A 20,641-nucleotide genomic window follows, 5' to 3' on the forward strand; every position below is an offset into this window, starting at 1 on the left:
TATCAGCACAGTCTATGGGATGACCCAGTTCCCACCTGGAAAAGCTCAGGGCTGTCAAAATTGGCCCTAGCCAGTTTTGCTCAGTGGATAGAGCGTTGGCCTGTGGGCTGAAAGGTCCCAGGTTTGATTCCGGTCAAGGGCACATGCCCAGGTTGCGGGCTCAATCCCCAGTAGGGGGCGTGCAGGAGGCAGCCGATCAATGATTCTCTCATCATTGATGTTTCTAACTCTCTCTCCCTCTCCCTTCCTCTCTGAAATCAATAAAAGTATGTTTAAAAAAAAAAAGAATTTACCTTTTGTTCTAGCTGACACCTGACATAGTTCCCTGACCTCCTTTGTTTAGTGTTTACTAAAAGGGACTTATAACTGTAAATTCTTCCCCTATCCCTTTGAGATATAGATGTACCTCCCACAGCTCCAGGGCGTCTCTCTCAAGGGCCATTCCCTTGAACTGCAATCATCAGGAAGCCTAGGGCCTTTATCTCCCAATCTCGATGGGAGGATAGACTCCTAACTTCCGTAATGGACAGCTAGCAGACACAGCCGCCTAACTGCACCTACACTGAGCAACCCGTTGTGGTTTTTCCCTTCCCTGACACCACTGAGCCCCTGCTTGCTCCTCTCCCTCCTTCAAATGCCCAGGCCCCCCTGCACAAATGGGAATGGGGCTCAGCTTTCCCCCTAGTCAGTAGTGGCTGAATAAAATCTGTCTTGCCCAGTTGGTGAGGCTCAGTGGTTGAGCATTGACCTATGAACCAGGAGGTCATGGTTCGGTTCCGTAGCCAAGGCACGTGGGTTTTGGGCTCGATCCCTAGTAGGGAGTATGCTGGAGGCAGCCAATCAATGATTCTCTCTCATCATTGATGTTTCATCTCTCCTCCTTCTTCCTCTCTGAAATCAATAAAAAGATATATATTTTGTAAATGTACATACTAAAAAAAAATACCCCAAGATTGGGAGATAGGGGACCTAGATTTTAGTCTCATGATTTGTCTTGGTTAACTAGTTAGTTACCTGAGTCAAGTTGCTTCATCAACATGGTCCAACTACTTTACTGTCTGTGTGAGCTTGGGCAAGATATGGAACCTCTCTGTCTCAGTTCCTCCATCCAACAATTCCTTCCTCTCAGGGCTGTTGGGGGAAGATGAAAACAGTGTGAGAGAAACACAATAGGTGCTCAGGAAATGAATTCCAATCTTGACCTTTTACTGGGTCTCTCTTATCTGGTCTCTCACCCAGAGCAGCAGAGTTTGTGCTCATAAGAGTGTGGCCTCTGGAGCCGGAATCTCTGAGTTTGAAGTTTTGCTTTGCTCCTTAACTTTGGAAAGTGGCTCAGCTTTTCAGTACTCGCCCTGGCCGGATAGCTCAGTTGGTTAGAGCGCCGTTCAGATATGCCAAGGTCTCGAGTTCGATCTCCATCCAGTCATGGCACATATAAGAATCAAGCAATGAATGCATAAATTAGAACTACAAATCAATGTTTTTCTCTCTCTCTTCTTCCTACCTCCCTTCCTCTCTCTCTAAAAGCAATCAATTAAAAAAAAGTTAAAAAAAACTTTTCAGTGCTCAATTTCTTCATTTGTAAACCAAGGATGATTGTAATCATAGGGTTGTGATGAGGATTAATACAGTAAATATCCTCACAACAGAACCTGACATCAGTGTAAATAGCATGATTGGGCCTCAGGATCCTCATTCCTAAGAAGCATTAGGCTTTAAGATCCCTGAAGTCTCTATAACATCACCCCTGCAGCTGGCATGCAATAATATATTAGTTTCAGGTGTACAACACAGTGATTCAGCATTTATATACCTTACTATGTAATCCCCACACTAAGTCTAGTAACCATCTGTCACCATGCAAAGTAATTACAGTATTAATGAGTATATTCTCTGTGCATCGCATTCTGTGACTTATTTTATAGCTGAAAATCTATACCTCTTATTTCCCTTCACCTTTCTCACCCATACTCCCACACCCACCCATAGGGCAACCAGGTTGTTCTCTGTTTCTGTAAGTCTATTCTTGTTTTGTTTGTTTCGTTTTTTAGGTCCCACATGTAGGTGATAGCATAAGGTATTTGTCTTTCTGTCTGACTTATTTCACTTAGTATAATACCTTCTAGGCCCATCCATGTTGTCATTTTTATTGCTGTTTGCGGTCAGAGTTTTAACCCCATCTCACGCTAGGCGGCTTCCAATCTCCTTCAGGCTTCACTTCCCTGATAGGTGGTCTGAAGTCACTCTTCACAGCACTTGCCAGGCCCACATGGGGTCTTCCTTCCACACGGTGAGGGAAGCAGAGGTTCTTCCAGGCTACAGGGGCAGCTCCACAGCAGGACCCTCACCCACAGGACCCCCTTTTTGACTCAGAGTCCCCCTGAGTGTGGGGTGGGCTCCTAGAACTAACTGGCTGGAAGACGGGGTGGTGTGCGGGGTGGTTACTGTCCAAGCCTAGCCTCCCTTTTTAAAAAAATTATTCTTTTCTTATTGACTTTTGTTAAGAGAGAGATCAATTTGTTGTTTCATTTATTTATGCCTTCATTGTTTGATTCTTATATGTGCCCTGACCAGAGATCAAACCCACAACCTTGGCGTATGGGGACGAAGCTCTGACCAACTGAGCTACCTGGCCAGGGCGACTGGACCTCATACTGAGTCCCTTCTAGGACTTGGAGATGTGAGGACGGGATTGAGAGGGGTTTCCTCTGGGTCTAACACACCCCCCCTTCTGTCTTCCGGTTTTCAGTTTCCCCAGAGGACCGCACACAGTGATCCAGTTGAAAGGAGCAACCACAGCTCCCGTCTACTTCTGAGGACTCTGCGCCCGCCCACCTAAACCTCCCCTGGTGGAGACACTTCTCCTCCTCCTCCGTCTGCGACCAGTCGCTGTCACTGTGACCAATCGCTGTCACACACGGCTTTGTCAACATCCCCTTACAGTCATCCCCTAAGGGTCAGACCGGATGGCACTGCCAGCTCTACCGGGGACTCTCCAACCTCCCTGGGAACAAGAAGTGAGCCGGTCACGCATGCGCGGACAGCATTTTCACCAAGGACAGGCCAACCCGGCCCCAAGGCCCGGTGGGGGCGGAGGGCGCATGCGCAGATGCCATTCGCCGTTTCCAGCTGGGAAAATGCAGTGAGTGGGTGGTGGCGCCAAGCTGAGTCTATGCATCCCGGCACTGCGGGCAGAACCCGCCTTCCCCCCCTCCCCCCGCCACCCCTTTTCTGTCCCCGGGTCTGGTCTTCCCACACTCAAGTCAGGTCTATAGGACAGCCCCGTACCGGAGTCTTAGCGTGAGTCCTTCCGTTTCCGCTGGCAGCTCCTCTAATAAAATGAACGAGTGAATGACAAGCTTGGTGAACTATGCTGAGAGGGGGCGCAGCCTGCGCATGGATTGCCATCCCGTCCTGGGTTTCACCGGCTGCCTTTTCTTCCCAATCCTGGAAGTGGCAGAAATAAAAGAGAAACCTGTCTCCTGCCCGAGACCTTTCGCCCAGACGCTTTGGGTCCCATCAAGCCCTTTAGAGGAGCAGAGCCGCCTTTGAGCTCCTAGTGATGACAGATCAGGGCCTCCCACCCCCGCCATTGGGACAGTCTCACGTGGCGCAAGTGGCCTAGGGGGCAGGGCACAGCACTAACCACAGAACACACTCCCATAAAGCGAGCAGCATTCCCACTTCGAGGCGGACAAAACTGAGGCTGGGCGACCGATGCGACGTGGCCCAGGTCCCACAGCCTCTCCTTCAGCGGGTGCGTGCTCAAGATTTATTCCAGACACTGCCTCTAAAGCCTAGCCCCCGGAAGGGGGCCCACCCCCACCCCCACTCCGCGGGCCCCCACTTCTAGGTGCTGCCCGATCGCACTCGCAGGGGGTTCACTAGCAGCTGCCGCCCCACGGGGGCCGACTCATCCCCCCTCCCCCCCCCCCTCAGTTTATTCTGTTCCAAGTCTTTCCTAATTCGACCCGGGTGGGCGGGGAGGTGAAGGATTCTCAGAATCTCTCCCTAGTCCTCCGGATTTGGGGGCCGAGGGAGTGGTTAGAGAAACTAGTCTAATCCCGGGGCTGGAGAGCAGGGAGCCTCAGAAGGGCTAAGGTCTCCGTGTCCCGGAGGGAGAAGAACGGTTCTGTCCGCGGTGCCTGAGCCTCCCGCCTCCCGCTCCCGTCCCCTCCCCGCGGCGGCTGTCACTCCTCGCTCTCTGCCAGCTCTGGTCCCTCGCCTTCATTCCTACCTGCTTGCTGCCTTCCTTGGGCTGCCCACATCCCCATCTCTTCCTCCCCCACAGCCTCCCTGGCTCCGGGCCTCTTTCCTTTCCTCCACCTCCGTATTGTCAGGATACCATGCTCTCCCTCCCGTTCCTTCCCTCCCTCCAAAAACAAACAAACACCCCCAACTGGCCCTATAATGGCTTCACTAAGCCTGCAGACTGCTCCCAGCTTTCTAGCCTTCCTGCTGGGGGAATGTGTAAACCTTGAGGTAATTCTCCCAAGGCTGTGAAGGCTGACACTACGCTAATCACAATACTGACTGATTCCACCGAATGATTCAGGATTAGTGCGATGTCACACATATGCATCCATTCACTCAGCAGACACTGCCATCTGTTCTGCCCAGGGCCCTGTATGCCTACCGTGGATACAGAGATCAGAACAGACCCCTGATCCCTCAGAGGTAAGTATTGGTTCAAAGGTGGACATATAGAGCTGTGTGTGTGTGTGTGTGTGTGTGTGTGTGTGTGTGTGTGTGTGTGTGTGTTGGGGGGGGGGCATCTCATGGTCCTAAGGAAAGTCTGTGGGGTGGGGTTGCCACCTGGCCGGGTGGCTCAGTTGCCTGAGCATTGTCCCATTCACCGAGAGGTTGTCTGTTGAATTACCTGTCAGGGCACAGGCCTGGGTTTCTGGCTCCATCCCCAGGGGGAGAGCAGGAAGCAGCCAATTGATGTTTTTCTCTCTCCCCCCTCCTTCTCCCTCTCTCTCTCTCCCTAAAAATCAATAGAAATATATTTTTAAAAAAACACAGGATGCCCACTTAGATATGAATTTAAATAAATAACCAATACTTTTAGCTAATAACAATTTTCATAATAGTATGTCCCAAATATTGCATGGGAGATACTGATACTCACAATTATTTGTTGTTTATCTGAAATGAAAATTCAATTTAAAAATCATCTGGCAGCACTACCGTGCATTGTTGCTGGAGAGTACAGTGTTATACAGGCTGAAGTCAGGAAGTCAGCAGCTGTGGATTATGGAGAGCCCTAAAAGTGAGGGGAGACCACTGAAAGGGTTTATAGCAAGGAGGGAAACATAATAACATTTGAGTTTTAGGAAGAAACTTCTACTGGCTTCTTGGAAGGTCCTTTTTAAAAATATATATTTTATTGATTTTTTACAGAGAGGAAGGGAGAGGGATAGAGAGTTAGAAACATCGATGTTTCTATGGATGAGAGAGAAACAAGATCAGCTGCCTCCTGCACACCGCCCCACTGGGGATGTGCCTGCAACCAAGGTACACGCCCTTGACCGGAACCGAACCCAGGACCCTTCAGTCCACAGGCCGACGCTCTTTCCACTGAGCCAAACCGGTTTCGGCAGAAGGTCCTTTTAAGAGGGACAGCAGTGAAATTTGACCAGGTGCAATAATACAAGAGATTTGGGGTGTTGATAATATGAAGATAGGAAAGAGGAAGTGCCAGATTCAAGGAGTACCTAGGACTTAAATCAACAGGATTTGACAATTGATTAGATGGAGTGAAAAAGGCATTAGCCCCAGGGTCTGGCTTTGGTGTCTTAAGGTAGTATTGCTACTGAGATAGAACAAGTTTATGGCGAAATGATTGAATTTAACTTAAGACGTGTGTTGGAGGTGCCGAAGAGCCAGCTGGTGTGAGGGGCTAGCAAATGATTGGCTATCTCATCCTGAAGTTAATGGAGAGGCGAGCTGGAGGTAGAGATGGAGAAGTCTTCAGCAGAGAGGCAGTATTGAAGCCAGGAGATTACTGAGCCCCTCAGTGAGGGGGCAGAAGAAAAGGAACCCAGGGTGGAGCCCTAGAAAGAACAGTCAGAGAAGTAGGAGGACCCAGGAAAGTGAGGTATCATGGCAGACAAGGGGGGTTTCTAGGAGGAGGAAGTAATCAACCATGTCAAACACAACTAGAACGTTCTGATTACACAGGGGCTGAACAATGCCACTGATTTGGGCCATGCTAAAGTCATCGTAACCTTAGGCTGGCTGGCTCACTCAGGCTCATTCAGATGTCAGCCCTATTAATTCAAATGGTAGACACTCAACTAGCATGTGTCCTCAGTACAGAGGCTCGCAGGTCATTCTCATGTCCTGCACACTGCTTCAGAGTTTATTTTTTTAAAATATATTTTATTGATTTTTTTACAGAGAGGAAGGTAGAAGGATAGTTAGAAACATCGATGAGAGAGAAACATCGATTAGCTGCCTCCTGCACACCCCCTACTGGGGTTGTGCCCACAACCAAGGTACATGCCCTTGACCGGAATCGAACCTGGGACCCTTCAGTCCACAGGCCAATGCTCTATCCACTGAGCCAAACCGGTTAGGGCTGCTTCAGAGTTTAAAACATTCATTCAAATTGTGCCCCAACTGTCCTGGCCGGTGTGGTTCAGGTGGTTGAGTGTTGTCCCATGCACCAAAAGGTCGCTGGTTTGATTCCCGGTCAGGGCACATGCCCAGGCTGTGGGCTCAATCCCTGATCAGGGTGCATATAAGAGGTAACTGGTTAATCAATGTTACTCTCTCACATCGATGTTTCTCTCACTCTTCCTTCTTCCTCTTCCTCTCTCTCTAAAATCAATAAAAACATACTTTTTGAACACTTGTGCCCCAACTCACTTGGAAATTACAAGCACACATTTGGGTCCTCTCCATACTCATCATTTGAGTCCCTTTACAGTTGCCAAAGTCACCTCAGAGCCAGCCAGATCTAGTACAACTCTGTCTTTGCAGGGGTAACTTTAGCCCCCACAGGAGTTTAAAGGCTTATCTTGTTGTAGTTTTTATCTCCCAGGAGTGAAGACCACCTTTGTTTTTCTCTCATCTCCTGGTATGGCTAATAGCCCCTGGGGATTGTAAGGTAATGCTGGATGTTGCTGGTTCTGGCCCTCATGCACCCAAACTGATGGATATCAGTTGAGTTCACCTGTTCCCGATTTTCTAATGATCTTGAGGCAGAAGTTTGAGCAATAAAGACTGGGCATGCCCGCCCTAATCGGTTTGGCTCAGTGGCTAGAGCGTCAGCCTGCGGACTAAAAGGTCCCAGGTTCGGTTCCAGTCAAGAGCATGTACCTTGGTTGCGAGCACATCCCCAGTGGGAGGCGTGCAGGAGGCAGCTGATCAATGTTTCTCTCTCATGGATGTTTCTAACTCTCTATCCCTCTCCCTTCCTCTCTGTAAAAAAGCAATAAAATATATACTTTAAAAAAGACTGGGCATGCTCAATGGCACAGATCCCCCAAGGAAATGGGAGGGGCTAGGGCCCACAGCCCAGTGGGAAGGGAAGCCCCAAACAAGACCTCTCTTCTCTGAGACCCAAGGAAAGGATAGTGTGGCTAGAGAGAATGTTGGAAGTGACAAGAGAGGAAACATTGACCTAACGGCCTCCATTTGCTCTAAACAGGAGTTCTTAACCAAGGGTCCATAGCCCCTTTGGAGTCTGTAGAGAAAATTTAAAGAGCCCATGGATTTGGATGGGAGGGGAAGACATCTTTATTTTCACTATCACTAACAGAAATGCAGCATGTCCTTCTGTCCTTATAAGGGTGTAACAAGCTACACTAGTATAGCAGTACCTGTGGATTTGTCACCAACAGAAATCAGATTTTCCTACCTTATCATGGTTGCTGCAGATCTCTCAAAATAACATTATTTTGAAATCATGGCAGCCACTAAATCTGTTGATGGAGCTTGGTGTTTAATGTATTAATAAAGAAGCCCATATAACAGATGTATTTCTTGAAATTTTTTTTAAATTTATTGATTGATTTTATAGAGAAAGGGAAGGAGAGAGAAATATCGACTTGTTGTTCCACTTGTTTATGCATTCACCTGGGTCTTAAATGACAGCCTCTGATTGAAATCAAATTTGCAGTGTGTGATCTGGGCTTTGGGGTTCAAAATATCTTGGATACAGAGCAAAGGTTGAACTGGTGAAAGATGTTTTTGCTTCTCTATTTATGCCCCTCTGGATTTTTGTTTCTCAGCAGCTCTGTCTCCTAATGTCTCTTCTAGCTACTGTGTCTCTTAGTGGCTCTCCACACCCCTATCTATCTCTGTGATCTGGCCTGGCATCTCTGTTCCCCGCGATCTCTTCAACATATCCCTCTCTATGTGGCTCTCAGGATCTCCATCTTCAGCTATTCATGTCTGTGTCCCAGAATCCGGTTCTCTTACATTCCTTTGTCTGTGTTTGTGCTGTAAGTATCTCCTTTCCAACTGAATTGTGCTCTCCTGGAAGGCATGAACCCTTTATTATTCCTCTGGGTATCCCCGCTTAAAGCCTAGCATATAAGAGTCTCTCAGCAACGTTTATACTTGAATGAAGGATTTTTCTGAGGAGTAAGGGACTCGCAATCTCCTGCCGCTCCCCGCCTCCCACGGAGCTGGCTGCCTGCCCCCCGCCAGCTAGAGAGTTGGGCGGAGGGTGTGGCATTGTGCTGCTGCTCTTGGGTTCTTTCCCCAGGTGACACAACTCTTTGAGGGCACCTTGCCATGTCCTAACCCTCTCGACAGGAGACCGGAGCAGTCAGCACACTCCCGGACGCCCCGCCCCCTTCGCCGGCCCCGCCCCCTTCGCCATTGGAGGAGCGCGGGCAGCCGGCTCCGCCCTCTCCGTCGGCCCCGCCCAGTTGGTTGTCCGTAGGAGGAGCGCCGGCAGCCGGCCCCGCCCCCTTCGCCATTGGAGGAGCGCGGGCAGCCGGCTCCGCCCTCTCCGTCGGCCCCGCCCAGTTGTCCGTAGGAGGAGCGCCGGCAGCCGGCCCCGCCCCCTTCGCCATTGGAGGAGCGCCGGCAGCAGGTTGGGGAGAGGCGTGGGAAAGATGGCTGCGGCGGCGTGTCGGAGCGTGAAGGTATCCGGGTCCTAGCCCCTGCGGCTTGCCCCGCTGAACCTGCTGGGACTTTGGCGGCCGTGGAAGTAGGGGGAAGAGATCGGTGCCGGGAGAAATGGTCACGCGATTCTAGGCCCGGTATTGCGGCGGTTGGGCTCGGGGCGGGAGGTGAAGGTCAACTCTCCGCAGCACGTGTAGGTGGGGTGCCTGGATGGACTCTCTGGGGATGAGAAGCGTAGAGTTGTCGTCGGTAAGGAGAGGGGGCACACCTGAGTCACTCCGCACAGGTTGACCAGGAGCCTCCCTTGCAGAAGCCTGGAGAACAGGCAGATGAAAGGGTCTGCACAGCGTAACCGTTGACCGTACCTCCTCACAGGGCCTGGTCGCCGTTATAACCGGAGGAGCCTCGGGCCTCGGTCTGGCCACAGCGGAGCGACTGGTGGGACAGGGGGCCAGTGCTGTGCTTCTGGACATGCCCAGCTCGAATGGGGAGGAGCAGGCCAAGAAGTTAGGGAAGAGCTGCGCCTTTGCCCCAACCGATGTAAGTGGGGTCATTTCAACCCCCGCCCCCCACAAGGCACCAACCAGCCTGGGAACCCAGGGGTCTCTCCCTCCCATAGGCTGCTGTCTGTGTGAGGGGTGGGCCCGTCTCCTTTTAAAACAACAACACATTTTTATTGATTTTTAGAGAGGGAGAGGGAGACAGGGAAACATCCATGTTAGAGTGAAACATCCATCAGCTGCCTCCTACCTGGGATTGAGTGGGCAACCCAGGCATGTGCCCTGACCAGGAATCGAACTGTCAACCTTTTGGTGCACGCTACCACCCCCAACCAACTGAGCCACACTGGCCAGGGCAACCCATCTCCTTTCCCTTCACAACAGTGGGGATGGGGATTGGACATGTCCCAATCTCCTGGAGGGGGTATGTATAGTTTGAAAAACTCATGGTGCCCTGTAATTTTATATTTACAAAGTTGAAAAACTTTTCATGAAACAGACTACAGACAGTAAAGCTTGATGCAATCATCTTAGCAGGTAGGGGCACCCAAAAGCTAGTCTGTCTTCATACCACTAATTCTCAAAACAGTGCTCTGGTTCACAGCAATTGAGAATCTCCACTCGGATGTGAAATTATCAAGAGGGGGCATAGATTTAAAACACATTTTGAATCACTGACATTTTCAGCTTTCTCTCCCCGGTTTTCTCCTGGCCTCTCCCTTGCTTATATAATTCTGCTGTCCCCTCCCATGGGTTTAGTGGGGAGTGTGGGGGCTGGGTGATGAGTACCTCCTCCACTTCTCCCTCTAAAGGTGACCTCAGAGAAGGACGTGCAGGCAGCTCTGGCTTTAGCGAAAGAAAAGTTTGGCCGTGTGGATGTGGCCGTCAATTGTGCAGGCATCGCGGTGGCCCTCAAGACATATAACTCAAAGAGGAACCAGGCCCATACCTTGGAGGACTTCCAACGAGTGATCAATGTGAGGCCTTGGAGATTCTCTAGGGGTAGGAACGAGATGTGTCGGGCTGGGGGTGCTCCCAAAGCTTTCAGGGAACAATAGGCTGCCTCTGCCTCGGGTTCTAACCTTGGCTCTACTGGTCCTCCAGGTGAATCTCATAGGCACCTTCAACGTGATCCGCCTTGTGGCTGGTGAGATGGGCCAGAATGAACCAGACCAGGAAGGCCAGCGTGGGATCATCATCAACACGGCCAGCGTGGCTGCCTATGAGGGCCAGGTGTGTGAGCAGGGGCAAGGCCTGTGCCTCCTCCGGGGCCTGTTGGGGGCCCTCCCACCTGTGACCTCCGCTCTTTCTCCAGGTTGGACAAGCTGCGTACTCTGCTTCCAAGGGGGGCATCGTGGGCATGACGCTGCCCATTGCTCGGGATTTGGCTCCCATGGGCATCCGGGTGATAACCATTGCTCCAGGTAAACCTAACCCCTCCCTGCCACACCTGGGATTGGGTGGGAGCCGTGGGCAATTGAGAGGGGAATAGCAGCAGCAGTAGCTTTCCATCCCTGGGCATGGGGAAGCACTACAAGTAGGGCTAAGGAGAGGGGGGGGGGGGGGGACAGGGTAAACATGAAAGCGAGGATGGGCCTCTGACTCTGTCACTTCTAGGTCTGTTTGGCACCCCACTGCTGACCAGCCTCCCCGAGAAAGTGCGCAACTTCCTGGCCAGCCAGGTGCCCTTCCCCAGCCGGCTGGGCCACCCTGCTGAGTACGCTCATCTGGTCCAGTCCATCATCGAGAACCCGTTCATCAACGGAGAGGTCATCCGGCTGGATGGCGCCATCCGCATGCAGCCTTGAAGGGAGCGGGCAGACGAAACACACACTCTTGCACCCGTCCTTCCCCTGGCATACTGTACTCCAGCTCGGGAGGAAGCCCGGTAGCCATTTTGTAACTCTGCCCACTAATCACCTTCTGTGCCTAATAAAGTCTATTTCTTACAGGAAGTGGGCAGTGCTGTGTGCTGGGGGAACGGACATGGGGGGGAAAGGTGAAGGGGTGAAGACTGGCAGGTGCACAGATCCCGGGGGCGACATGGGCAAAGCAGTGCCTCACACCTTTGGGTCCTATTCTACCACGTGGCCTTGATTTTAGTGAATAACTTTATTACCTACGCTCACAGGTGGGGGTACTGGCTCAGCTATCTTCCTCTGGGGAATGGAAGGGGAATCCACAGCCTTTTTCCTCAAACTGCTAGCTTCTATGGGCTTCATGGGGGCTGGGGGAAGGAAGAAATGACCGTCTTGAGCTCAGCGGCTACTGTGGTTGAAGCGGAGGTGATAGGCGACCATAGGTTGATTGCTGTAGATCATTGAATTCAGGTAATTCTGCCTGTGAAAGAAGTGCAGAGGCCTCAACCAATAGGCTTTCCCTGTCTGTCCGGCCTTCACCGTTCCTCCCTACCCCTTGGCAGTCATCCCTGCGGCCACCCCCTAGAACTCACTGGGCTTTGTGGTCGTAAGCCAGCTGTTGGTTGAAGGAGCCCAGCCCCCTCCGGAATTCAGCACACAGCTGCCTCTCCTGTTCTTCTAGCTCCATGGACGCTTGGGCCAGGCATGCGGCCTGTCTATCCCATTCGGCATCCCGTGCTTGTTCGGCCCGGCGCTGCACCTCCTTTTCACGGCATTGCGCCGCCTGGGCTTTCTTGATGCTGGTTTGCTTCTCTGGGACCACGCCCTTCCCCTTCCCGCCATAGGGCAGGATCCGGGAGGCAGGGGGCATAGTCACAGGTGGTGGGATGATCTGGGGTTTCTCATTCAGTAGGTCGCTCTTGATCTGGTGATGGATCTCTTTCAAATTGGCCTCCTGTTCACGCCGATATTCTTGGAGCCGCCGCTCAGCCACCTCAGCTGCCTGGTGGGATCCCCGAATGGGAGCAGTTGGGTTACCCAACCTTCAGGGAACTTTCAGTCACAGGGGAAGGGGAGACGTGGCCCTATTCTCCATCTCAGGGGTAGAAGGAACAGAGGTATTGCATGGCCCTTGAATGACCGAAGGTGGGGGAAAGGGTGGAATGGACGGAGAACTTCCCTGCCTTCTGGAAGCCTTTAGGCTGAGCAGCTGGGGAAGGCAGGGCAGTGTTCTGCGCTCAAGCCAGCCTAAGTCTGGAGGTGGGGCATGGTATCTTCTGCCCTAAGAGTCCCCTTGGGGAAAGGGGCAAGTCCTCAGGTAGATGAGAGGGCTGGTGTTGATTGGAGAATAATTGTGAGGAGAAGCTGTGGCTAAGACTCCCCAGGACTTTGTTCAGGGGGGGTTAGGGAGGGCTCAGAGCGCTGGATGGCTCAGGCCGTACCTGGACTTTGTGGGCATTGGCCATGGCATACTTCATGGCTATGCGGCAAGATTCCTCCAGCTTTGCCAGCTCGGTGGCCCGAGTTTCCACAGCTACGCGCAGCTTCTCACGGAGCTCATCTACACAGAGAAATATGACCAGGGCCCTGTACTGGCCTGCTTCATTCTGGGTTCGCTCATTCAGCCCTTTGTTCAACAAGCATGGTTGGTGTGTGTGTGTATACATGTTTCGGAGTGGGGGTAATATCCTAATTGTAGGCATGTAGAGTGAGCTATTCTGTCAGGCTAAGGCTAGCCAAAGTGGCAGTAACAAGGATTTCTCAAGTGCCTAACTCAGCGGTCGGCAAACTCATTAGTCAACAGAGCCAAATATCAACAGTAAAACGATTGAAATTTCTTTTGAGAGCCGAAAACCGACTTCTGCGCACGGGCCACGAAGTTTCAATCGCACTGTACGTGTGCACCCGCACGTGGTATTTTGTGGAAGAGCCACACTCAAGGGGCCAAAGAGCCGCATGTGGCTCGCGAGCCGCAGTTTACCGACCACTGGCCTAACTGAAAGATGCCTCCAGTGGACCTGGATCCCAGTGCCAGCTCTTCTGTTGCTTCTGAGCTGTGTGACCTTGGGGAAATCACTCCATCTCTCTGAGCCTCAGTCTAAGAGCCATGTGTTGGGTTCGGAGGACACCATGGAATTAGATCCCGTCCTCAGAGTGCTCCCTGTCTAGTGGGGGAAATGGGTCAAACATAGATCGTCATACCACAATGTGGTAAGGTCAATGAGAGATGTGTACAGGGCATTATGAGAGTTTTAAAAATATGGTTTTTTAAAATTGATTTTTAGAGAGAGAGGAAGGAAGAGGGACAGAGAGATAGAAACATCGATGAGAGAGAAACATCATCCATCAGCTACCTCCTACACACCCCCTACTGGGGATCGAGCCCGCAACCCGGGCATGTGCCCTGATTGGGAATCAAACCATGGCCTCTTGGTTCATGGGTTGACCCTCAACCACTGAGCCACACCGGCTGGGCTTATGAGAACTTTAGATGGTGGGTGAGAGGACGGCTTTCAGGAGGAGGTGATCCTTGAAATACAGGTTGCATATTAGCCAGAAACAGCAAAGGGCATTTCAGGCCACTGGCATAACATGAGCAAAGGTATTAACACTTAAACCAATCACACTGGTCTTGCAGCTTCTAGAGCATGCCAGACACCCCTGCCTCGTGGGTTTGCAAAAGATGTTACTCTTGGCTCAGCTTTCTTGCTTCCCTCAGTCTTTGCTCAAATGTTACTGCTTCAATGAGGTCTTCCCTCTCTCTCCTACCTAAAATGACAACCTGCCTGCCTCCAACATTTATTTCCCTTCCCTGATTTTTCTCCCTGGCATTTGTCACCATCCAATATATTCTACATTTAACATTATTTGGCCTATTGCCCGTCTCTCTCCTCACTAGAAGGTAACCGGAGCGGGGAGCAAACCCACAACCCAGGTATGTGTACCCTTAACTGGGAATCGAACCTGTGACCCTTTGGTGTGTGGGCCGACACTAACCACTGAGCTCACCGGCCAGGGCTAAACTGATTTTCTTGAAGGCACAGTTCTGTGGGCTTCTGGGAGGTGCCTGTCTTGTTTACTTTGGTCTCCAACTGATCATTCAGCAACGATTTATTGAGCTCCCTACACAGTGGTAGGCCCTGTACTAGGCAACTGGCATACAGGTGTGCAAATGAGACATATGGTTCATCTTTAGTGAGCCAACATTTTGGGGAGAAGACTGACATCCACAAATACTTTCAGAGTTAGTTACATCTATAAGTAGTACAACAGAACAGAATGCTGTATAATAGGGGTAATTGCAGGGTGGGCAGTATGAGTAATAAGAGATGGTCCTTGCCCTGGAAGGGCTTACTCAAATGGAAGAGGAGAACGTGGCCACAGATAAATGTCATAGTAATGGTAGCTACTGGTCATTGAGCACTGACTTAAAACCCTTAAGTGATGACCCACTGCCTACACAATAAAGTCACAATGCCTTAGTTTGGTGTTCTCTCTTCCTCTGAACCCTCAACCCTGGACTGCACTGACACTAAACTGTGTATAAATCCTAAACCAGACCATTCACGGACCCAGTGCTGCAAACTGTGCTGCGCACACAGAATCTCATTTCATTCTCGCGTGAGCTCTATGTGCAATGGATTCATTCCCATTTTAAAGACGAGGAAGCTGAAGCACAGAGAGGAAAATTCATTTGCCCAAACCAGCTAGTAAGTGGCAGAGCTGTTAGGTCTGTCTTTTCTTTACTGTGCTGCCTCCTGGTAATGAAATGCCAGGATTGTCCAGCTGGCATGGCTCAGTGGTTGAGCATCAACCTATGAACCAGGAGGTCACCTTCGATTCCCAGTCAGGGCACATGCGGGTTGCGGGCTTGATTCTCAGTGGATTGGTGTGCAGGAGACAGCCGATCAATGATTCTCTCTCATCATTGATGTATCTATCTATCTATCTATCTATCTATCTATATCTATCATCTATATCTATCTATCTATCTATCTATCTATCTATCTATCTATCTATCATCTCCCTCTCCCTTCCTTTCTGGAATCAATACAAATATATATATTTTTTAAATGCTAGGCTGATCGGGGACCAATGGTTACATTGTCCATTACTGAAGAAAGTCAGGGAGCTTGGGGTCTGATCAATCTTTCAGCAGCAGCCCTAGGGGTAATTGAACCGTCTCACCCCCCAACCATTGCCCCTCCACAGTTCTGGTCTCCTGGGTGCTGTTCCCGACTTGGGACTTTTTCCTACCAGGCCTCAGGTCTCAGCCTGAAGGGCCCAGCTACTTACCGGTACGCCTTTCATCAGCCCTGGCTTGCTGTCGCTCGTGTAGCTGCTTCTCCAGGTTGTATCTCAACTGTTCCTGCTGCATTCTCACGGTCATGGCCCTCCCCGGGTCCTCCCCAGAGAAGTACTGCAGGCTGGATGGGTTATAGTGAACATCACGGTTAGCGTGAAGGGCTTGAAACCCCTTCCAGAGTTGGTCTGGAGCCCAAAGGTTAAATTCACGCCTATTCTTGAGCTGTTGTTTCTGCTCACGAAACTCTTGGACTTTTTTGGCCAGGCGACGTGTCCGTTCTGCATCTTCCTTTTCTAGCATCTGCGCTACCATATCATAGTGGACCTGGGCGGTACCTGGGGATGGTGGGCAGGGACATAGAAGAGGCCCCACAGGAGGGACAGAGCCCACTCAGCGTGGCCTCTGCCCCCAAGGCCCACCCGGTTTGTTCCACCACCCCCAGGCCTCAAGGCCCCACTTGGAGGCAGAACTGCCTTACTTAGTCCACTCAGTCCCTTTCATTCTCCTCCTGGGCAGGCCTCTGGCCTTGGGCTTTTACCGTGAGCTTCATCCTTGCTCCGCTCTCTGGCCTCCCGAAGCTTCCGCTCTTCTACCTGGCTGTTCAGGGTTTCAACATCCACCTGATCCCAAAGAAATTAGCTAAATTGTGACAGGGGCCCAGCAGAAGGCCTTACCCTGCTCAGAAATCCTGTTTAAAAATCCTCCTATAGATCCCTAATACCTACTGGATAATAGTGTTGCACCTATAGTCTGGCCAGCATGGCTCAATGGTTGAGCATTGACCGATGATCCAGGAGGTTACGGTTCAATTCCCCATCAGGGTGCATGCCTGGGTTGCAGGCTCAATCCCTAGTAGCGGGTGTGCAGGAGGCAGCTGATCAGTAATTCTCTCTCAACATTGATGTTTCTGTCTCTCTCTCCCTATCCCTTCAATTTTTATTGATTTCAGAGAGGAAGGGATAGGGAGAGAGAAAATCAGTAAAAATATATTTCAAAAAATAGTGTTCCACCATCTCAGCATGGTTCGGAAGCCCCTCGATAATCTAGCTTCTGCTCATTCTCCAACCTCATCTCAGTACCCTCTCTCCTGTCCCACCCTCAGGAGCTCCGTGCTTACAGTTTCCTGCACATCTTAGTCTGTTTTGCATGGACAGCTTTTGCTGCAGCCACTTAGAACACTTTTCATCCGTTCTTTACGGAAACTTATTCATCCCTCCAGCACAGGCTTCACTTTCCTGACCCCTCTGGCAGGTGTTACTCCCACAGGATCTCAGACCCACTGTCCACATTACATTGAAGTTTGCCTCTCTTGGTGATTTCCGCAGACAGTGAGTCCATTAAGGGGCGAGACTGGGCCTCAGCTTTGTGTCGCTCCTGTGCAACCCACTGCTTGGCAAAGAGCAGGCCCTAGGAAGTGCTGGCCAACAGGATCTCAGTCACACCACTCAAGCCTCAGCCAATCACTTACTTGGGTCAGGCACTCTGCTCTGGTTTACAGGGCTGCCACCCTAAGTTAATACCTCAACATTTCCTTTAGCCTCATTTTACTGAGGAGGAGCTTAGAGCTCAAAGACCTGGGACTCATCCAAAGCCACACACCTAGTACACAGCAGACCTGGCCTTGAGTGCAGGTGTAGGGTCTTTTCCACAATACATGCTTCATCCTCCCTTCAGCCACCCCCACCCCGAATCTATTTTTTTCTTAAACTACCAATGTTTTCTCTTTATTTTGATTGTAATTCATTCATTTAAACTGTTTCAAAATTGTGCAAAGGGGAATACAGTTTAGTGAAGAATGTGTCCCTCCCATCTCTGTCCTTCAGCCTGGCTAACAATCTCTTATGTAGCCTTCCAGAGAGGGTTTAGGCATATGCAGTACCAAATATCCTTTAGACTTCTTTTGGTTCTACACTAGCTGTTTTTCAAGAACCAGGCCTGTTGGCCCAGAGCTGACTGGAGAAGAGTCAGCTGTCACAGGCTCTTCTTCCCCAAATTTTTCCCCCTGCAACCCCAACCGCCTTCCCAGGCCCTTCTTGCGCCTAGAAGTGGGTGCTCTCTCTCCCTCTCCTTCCTTTCCATCCCCAGGGCCAGCTCAAATGAGGGAGGGGGCCCAGCCAGTGTGCTCAGTGGTTGAGTGTTGACCCATGAACCAGGAGGTCGTGATTTCATTCCCAGTCAGGGCATATGCCCGGGTTTCAGGCTTGATCCCCAGTTCAGGGCGTGCAGGAGGCAGCAGATCCATGATTCCCTCTCATCATTAATGTTTCTATCTCTCTCTCCCTCTCCCTTCCTCTCTGAAATCAATAAAAATCCTATCTAATAAAAGAGTAATATGCAAATTAATCATCACTCAGCTACACCCACAAGCCGTGCCCACAAGTCACGCCCACAAGCCAATCAGGAGCGAATATGCAAATAAACCCAACCAAGATGGCTACCACCACAGAGAGCAGGAGGGAGGCTTGGGTTTCCCTGGCAATGGAGGAATCCAAGCTTTCTGCCTGCCCTTGCCAGCCTAGGACTCCACTCAAGGCTACAAAGTTTCAATGATAGAAGATACATAAATCCAAACAGAAATGGTGGCAGCCACAAAGCTGGAGAGAGCAGGAGGGAGGCTTGGGTTGCCCCCAGCGATGTAGGAAGCCAAGCTTTCTGCACACCCTGGCCGGCCCAGGCCTCTGCTTAAGGCTACAAAGTTTCAATTATAGAAGATAAATAAACCCCAGATACCAGGGCCTCCGCTTGGGTTGCCAGGGGGCGTGGCCGGCCTGCAAACCACCATAGGCCCCTGGCCCAGGCCGCCCCACGCCCCAAGGGAACCCCCACCCTGATCTGGGACATCCTTCAGGGCAAACCAGCTGGCCCCCACCTGTGCAGCAGGCCTCTATCCTACCTAATAAAAGAGTAATATGCAAATTGACCATCACTCCAACACACAAGATGGCTGCCCCCATATGGTCAAAGATCTGGCCCCCATGTGGACACAAGATGGCCACCACAAGATGGCCAGCAGGGGAGGGGAGTTGGGAGGGACCAGGCCTGCAAGGGAAGGCGATCAAGCCTGGGGTGATCAAGCCTGCAGGCTGCAGGGTAGGGCAGTTGGGGGGGATCAAACCTGCAGGGTAGGGCAGTTGGGGGGGACCTAGGCCTGCAGTGGAGAGCAGTTGGGGGGGACCAGGCCTGCAGGGGAGGGCAGTTAGGGGCAAACAGGCTGGCAGGGGAGTGGTTAGGGGGTGATCAGGCTGGCAGGCAGAAGAGGTTAGGGGCAATCAGGAAGGCAGGCAGGTGAGCAGTTGGGAGCCAGCAGTCCTGGATTGTGAGAGGGATGTCCGACTGCCCGTTTAGGCCCAATCCCACCAGGATCGGGCCTAAACGGGCAGTTGGACATCCCTCAAGGGGTCACAGATTGGAGAGGTTGCAGGCTGGGCTGAGGGACACACCCCCCCCCCCGCCCCGTGCACGAATTTCGTGCACTGGGCCTCTAGTATATTAATAATATATATATATATATATATATATATATATATATATATATATATATATATATATATTTTAAATTCAGGGAGGGGGCAACAGGCACTGCTATGTTCCTCTCCAGATACAAAAGTGAGGTGGCTCTGGGTCCCAAGAAAGTCCCGCTGCCCACTCACCCCCATGACTCGGGTGCGCACATCAAAGAATCGTTTCTGTCGCTCCTTTTCGCGATTTCGTCTAGCCTCAATGGCTGCCACCTGCTTGGGATCTGGTGGCAGGCTGTAGGGAAACATCTGGAGAAAGGGTGCGGTAGGATGTCCCGTCAGTGCCAGACCCCACCCCCATTCCTTTCTCCCCATAGTATCTCACCGGTTGGTTAGTGATTCCTAACTGATTTTACTTCCTGTTATATTTCATAGTTGTGTCCTCCATCTCTGCTGTCACCACCCGAATTCGGGCCTCACAATCTGGTGCCAGTCTACCCCCACCTGCTGGGTTTAGAAGAGTGTCTCCATGACCTGCTCCCTGCTCACCTTTCTAAGTCTCAAACTTACAGCACTCGCCCTTTCACCTTACGCTTTATTCCGGTTTCCTCATTTCAGCAAATGGCACCACCACTACCCCTTTATTTATTGTTATTATTCTGCAGTCAAACGAAAAGCTACAGGGCTTAAAATGACCTGTGTCCCTTCATAGCTGCGGAAGTCCACTTTGGGCATGCAGCCAGCTAAAGCCACAACCCAAAACACTGCAAATATAAATCTTATCATGTCCCTCAGGCAGTCTGCGCTGAGACTGCCGAAACGTGTTTCTAAGGGCAGACAGCCCTTGAGCCTCCAGGAAATCACCCTAACACAGGGGCCTCAGCTAATCTCAGGCAAGAAATCAGATTTTGGTTTTTGCAATCGATGGGGATCTAAAGCTTGAAATATTCATACTTTACATTTTTTACAATGTTACCATGTCTCTCACCTGCTTAAAACACTCCACTTGCCTTCTCACTGCGCTTAGAATCAGATCCAAACGCCTAGCCGTAGGCTTCCAGGATCCGCTGCCTGCACACCTCTCCGGCTCATCTCATGCCAGCAGCACCCCTGCTCAGAGCCCCAGGCACACTGAGCAAGTCCTCCAATGAAATAGCTGTTCCCACTGCAGGGCCTTTATCCACCGCTGTTGTTTTGTTTGGAATACCATTCCTCAATTCCTCCTACAGCTAGTTCCCATCTTAAAAAAAAAATTGTGACCTGGCCTATTTGCTCAGTGGTTAGAGCATTGGCCCTCGGACCTAATGGTTGCAGGTTTGATTCCCAGTCAAGGGTGCATACCTGGGTTGCAGATTCGCTCCTTGCCCCTGTCGGAGTGCATGCGGTAGGCAACCAATTGATTTGTCTCTCTCACATTGATGTCTCTCTGTCTCT

General features: G+C 51.0%; 2 protein-coding genes across 3 annotated transcripts; one reads left to right on the plus strand and one right to left on the minus strand.

Moving 5' to 3' along the window:
- Positions 1-8,949: 8,949 nt before the first annotated feature.
- Positions 8,950-11,535, plus strand: HSD17B10 (hydroxysteroid 17-beta dehydrogenase 10). 2 transcript variants are annotated; one of them, XM_079765695.1, is made up of 6 exons: positions 8,950-9,104; positions 9,460-9,624; positions 10,397-10,561; positions 10,689-10,817; positions 10,900-11,008; positions 11,202-11,535. In XM_079765695.1, the coding sequence occupies exons 1-6, from the start codon at positions 9,075-9,077 to the stop codon at positions 11,390-11,392; spliced, it is 789 nt and encodes a 262-aa protein (XP_079621821.1). In that variant the 5' UTR covers positions 8,950-9,074; the 3' UTR covers positions 11,393-11,535. The 2 variants fall into 2 exon arrangements, with proteins under 2 accessions (XP_079621821.1, XP_079621822.1); XM_079765696.1 differs by lacking the exon at positions 8,950-9,104 and adding an exon at positions 9,112-9,221.
- A 281-nt stretch (positions 11,536-11,816) lies between these two features.
- Positions 11,817-19,516, minus strand: RIBC1 (RIB43A domain with coiled-coils 1; the record flags this gene model as incomplete). The annotated part of the gene is made up of 6 exons (XM_079764905.1): positions 11,817-11,924; positions 12,037-12,446; positions 12,886-13,004; positions 15,740-16,084; positions 16,288-16,369; positions 19,400-19,516. 6 exons carry the CDS (start codon positions 19,514-19,516, stop codon positions 11,843-11,845), a joined length of 1,155 nt encoding a protein of 384 aa, XP_079621031.1. The 3' UTR covers positions 11,817-11,842.
- Positions 19,517-20,641: the final 1,125 nt, after the last annotated feature.

The sequence above is a fragment of the Cnephaeus nilssonii genome, assembly GCF_951640355.1.
Source record: "Cnephaeus nilssonii genome assembly, chromosome: X".
In the NCBI taxonomy this organism is placed as follows: domain Eukaryota; kingdom Metazoa; phylum Chordata; class Mammalia; order Chiroptera; family Vespertilionidae; genus Cnephaeus; species Cnephaeus nilssonii.